Source organism: Buceros rhinoceros, unplaced genomic scaffold (assembly GCF_000710305.1).
Source record: "Buceros rhinoceros silvestris isolate BGI_N320 unplaced genomic scaffold, ASM71030v1 scaffold11658, whole genome shotgun sequence".
NCBI classification, from domain to species: Eukaryota; Metazoa; Chordata; class Aves; order Bucerotiformes; family Bucerotidae; genus Buceros; species Buceros rhinoceros.
The window spans coordinates 59,350-62,367 of record NW_010425155.1 but is presented as its reverse complement, the minus strand read 5'-3'; the positions used below and the strand labels follow the sequence as shown (position 1 = coordinate 62,367).

The 3,018-nt window shown below is 50.2% G+C and overlaps 1 protein-coding gene across 1 annotated transcript in view; it reads right to left on the bottom strand.

The window, feature by feature from the left end:
- Positions 1-1,539: 1,539 nt before the first annotated feature.
- MAN1C1 (mannosidase, alpha, class 1C, member 1) overlaps positions 1,540-3,018 on the bottom strand; it is a 42,877-nt gene continuing 41,398 nt past the window's right edge. Inside the window, exons 11-12 of the mRNA XM_010141038.1 lie at positions 2,603-2,718; positions 1,540-1,980 (exon numbers count right to left, since the gene is read on the bottom strand). Coding sequence (XP_010139340.1) covers positions 1,863-1,980; positions 2,603-2,718 — 234 coding nt within the window. The 3' untranslated portion in view covers positions 1,540-1,862. The remainder of the gene's footprint in view (positions 1,981-2,602; positions 2,719-3,018) is intronic.

The following is a 3,018-nucleotide window of genomic DNA, read 5'->3' as shown; positions in this document are numbered from 1 at the left end:
ACGCACCTGCCTACGTTGGTTGCGGCCGCTGGGCCGCCGGAGAGCAGCAGCTCTGCTCTGCCGGCGGGTGTGACTGCAAACACTGTCCTGCTCACGCGTGTGGAAGAGAAAACAAAAGCAGAGTTTTACTGTGACACTGACGATCTATCTCTAAAGCAAACCAGTCCTGTGCTGTCCGGGGGGTTATGTTTTGCCAGGCAAAGTCATTTGAGCTATTCCAAGAACACGATACTCTTATTTTCAGAATTCCTCTAATCCCATATAAACCCCTCTGAGCTAAACCAGCTTCCCAGCATCCAAATCTCTGGGATGACGCAGCTCACTCGCGAGGTGGTTATTTACCAATGACCACTCCTCCAGGCCAAGCTCCCCAGCGGCATCTTCATCCCCGGGATAATACCAAGTTATTTCACAACCTTATTTCTCCTGAGAAATCACAAAGGCACGGATTTAGAAACACAGTTTTTGTTTTCACAACTTGCTCAAAGCAACTTTGTATTCCCAAGTTGCTGAATGAACCAATTACCAGGAGAATGTCACAAGAACGATCAAAACTTCCACCACAGAGGGCCGTGCAGCTTCGCTGTGCCCAGGGGACAGGCTGCTGGGTCCCGGGAGCGGGGATGGTGCAGAACCGTTATGTGGGTGCTCACGACTGCCGGGGGGAGACCGGGGCTGGGCTGAGAACTCCTCGGCACCATCATCCTGTTGGCAGGCACGGAGCCCACGCAGGATCGACCGCTCAGTCAGTGGCATGGAAGAACCTGGCTTCAATTTGTTCCTTTCTTCTGTTTCTACACTCCAGAAACAAGGGCGAACTGGGCTGGAGATTGTTTATTTTTTGCTAGAAAAACAAGATGTTCAGTAGAACCACCGTATCAGACAGTGAAGCAGCCATTTGAGAGAGCTGGTGCAGATGGGAGTTGCTGTCCATACACTGGATTACTCCGGAAATCAACAGCTATTGTGCAATATTTTTGAAATCAGCCAGTATTGTCACCTCGTTATTCCCAGCCCGATGTAATGGGTCTTTGGCAGATGGCTTTAAGGAGATCAACCCAAACAGGCCTTTCATTTTACAAGACTTTTATTCTGTTTCACAGATCTGACTATTACAGCAGTGAAATTATTACAAGTGACTCATAACATTTAGTTCCAAATAAAAGTAGAAAAACACAAAGCCGATAAAGGAAAGTGAAATGAGCTGCGCTGGGTGGTAAATGTGGTTTAAGAGCACGTGCTGGACTCTCTCCAGTATGTCCCTGTCTCTCTGGTACCCAGGAGCCCAGAACTGGACCCATAAGCTTTCAGTCAGCTCCTCACCCATCCCAGCAGAGCTCCATGCACTCCAGCTGCTCTCTCACATAAAGGACAACTCCCTCCTGTTCCCTGTCCTGTCCTTCCTGAAGAGCCTGCAGAGCCCACCACCGAGACAGCCCAGCTACTGGCAGCGTTAATTAGAACGGTGAGAAATCCCAGAGTATATAAAAGGCAACAATGAAATCGAAAAACGCAAGGAGGGTGTGGGGGTGTGTGTGAAGTCTGTTTTATGGCGAGCTTCCAGTCCTTTGGCCACTATAAAGCAACATCAGTGGATTTCATATAAATTCTCTGTATAAAGGAATGTCTATGAACTGTGTACAATATGGTCCAGAATAAACATCTCTTTATCAGGCTCATAGAGCTCCTCACAGAGGAAAAGAAGGTGCTTACGTCATGGTTTCGTCTTCCCAATATAATACTGTCCGGAATTGGACTAGTGCCCCAAAATACCATTTTAGGAACGATGCAAATTCCTCTAATGGAAAGGGAACGCAGTAACCCGCTGACGCTGCAGAGCCGGGCGCTGGGCATCGGCCTCGCTACTGCACGCTTGCTTTAAAGTTCGTGTGGTTGACTGGCAGGGGGTGAGCCTCCGTGTTGAACACCCAGTCGTCCAGGGACAGCACGTCATCTTCACAGAACAGAAGATAGAGGTACCTGGAGGCGTAAGGGAAGGAGGTGACACAAAGGGAGGTTAAAGGAAACTGAGGTGGGACCTAGGCAAGTGCTGTCAGCAGGGCTGTGATGGGGGCTGCCACGGTTATGGTGACGCGTTTCCTGACTCCCTGCCTTGCTCTCCTGCTGGAAACCGCCACCCTGGTGCAAAGGCAAAGCGGGATGGGCAGCTGCCCTCAGCCACCTCGCAAACATGAGCTCACGCTCCCGGCCAAGGCAGATCTGCACCAAGGGGCAGCAAATCAGGACATAGTCAGGACTCCTCTGACTGCAGGACATTAACCTGGCCAAGGAGACTCTGCCTCTTAAACCATCCCAGCTGCATTCAAGGGAGCTCAGCAGTCACAGCAGTCCCACTTAGGGCGGCTCTAAATCACAGGAAGAGTCCTTTAAACCCAGCACGTGAGCAGGAACCTCCAGAGTGCTGATGACAGCAGTGGTTCTACAGGAGGAACTACCAAAGCTTTGCAGCCCCCACAGCCTTGCCCAGTTCTCCCCACAGATGATAAGATTTCCCCCTAATTACCAGAGACTCATTAAGACAGGAGTGTTGAAGCTGCAGGAATTACGCTACTCTGAAAGGTCTCTTTGATACCAGACTTACTTCAGAGTCTCTGCGAGGAAAAAACTCTGTTGCATGTTGTCGTGGGTTGGCGTTGTGGTGTAAACGTCTCGGATGCCAGAAAACCCAGCTTCTACTCTACAGTGTTTTTCCAGGGCCTGAGAAGGGAAAAGAAATCTCAGTGACACACACCGGCATGGAGTAACTCATTAATCATCATCAGCTCCGTTACGAGTCAGCTTTACAAATCAAATTCCAGGTGTCTAGGAGCCTCTGCCTCTCTCTGAGGAGTGTGGTGATTACTCTAGACTCTGGGAATAAAGCCGGTTCTGCTCGACTGATTGACCTTGACGTCACTCACAGAGAGCAAAACCAGACCTCAAGTGGCAACTCTGGATGTCTGCGGAGCCTCTTTGCTGGCAGCAGAGAAATGGTGGCTCTGCCACTGAACCACAGCC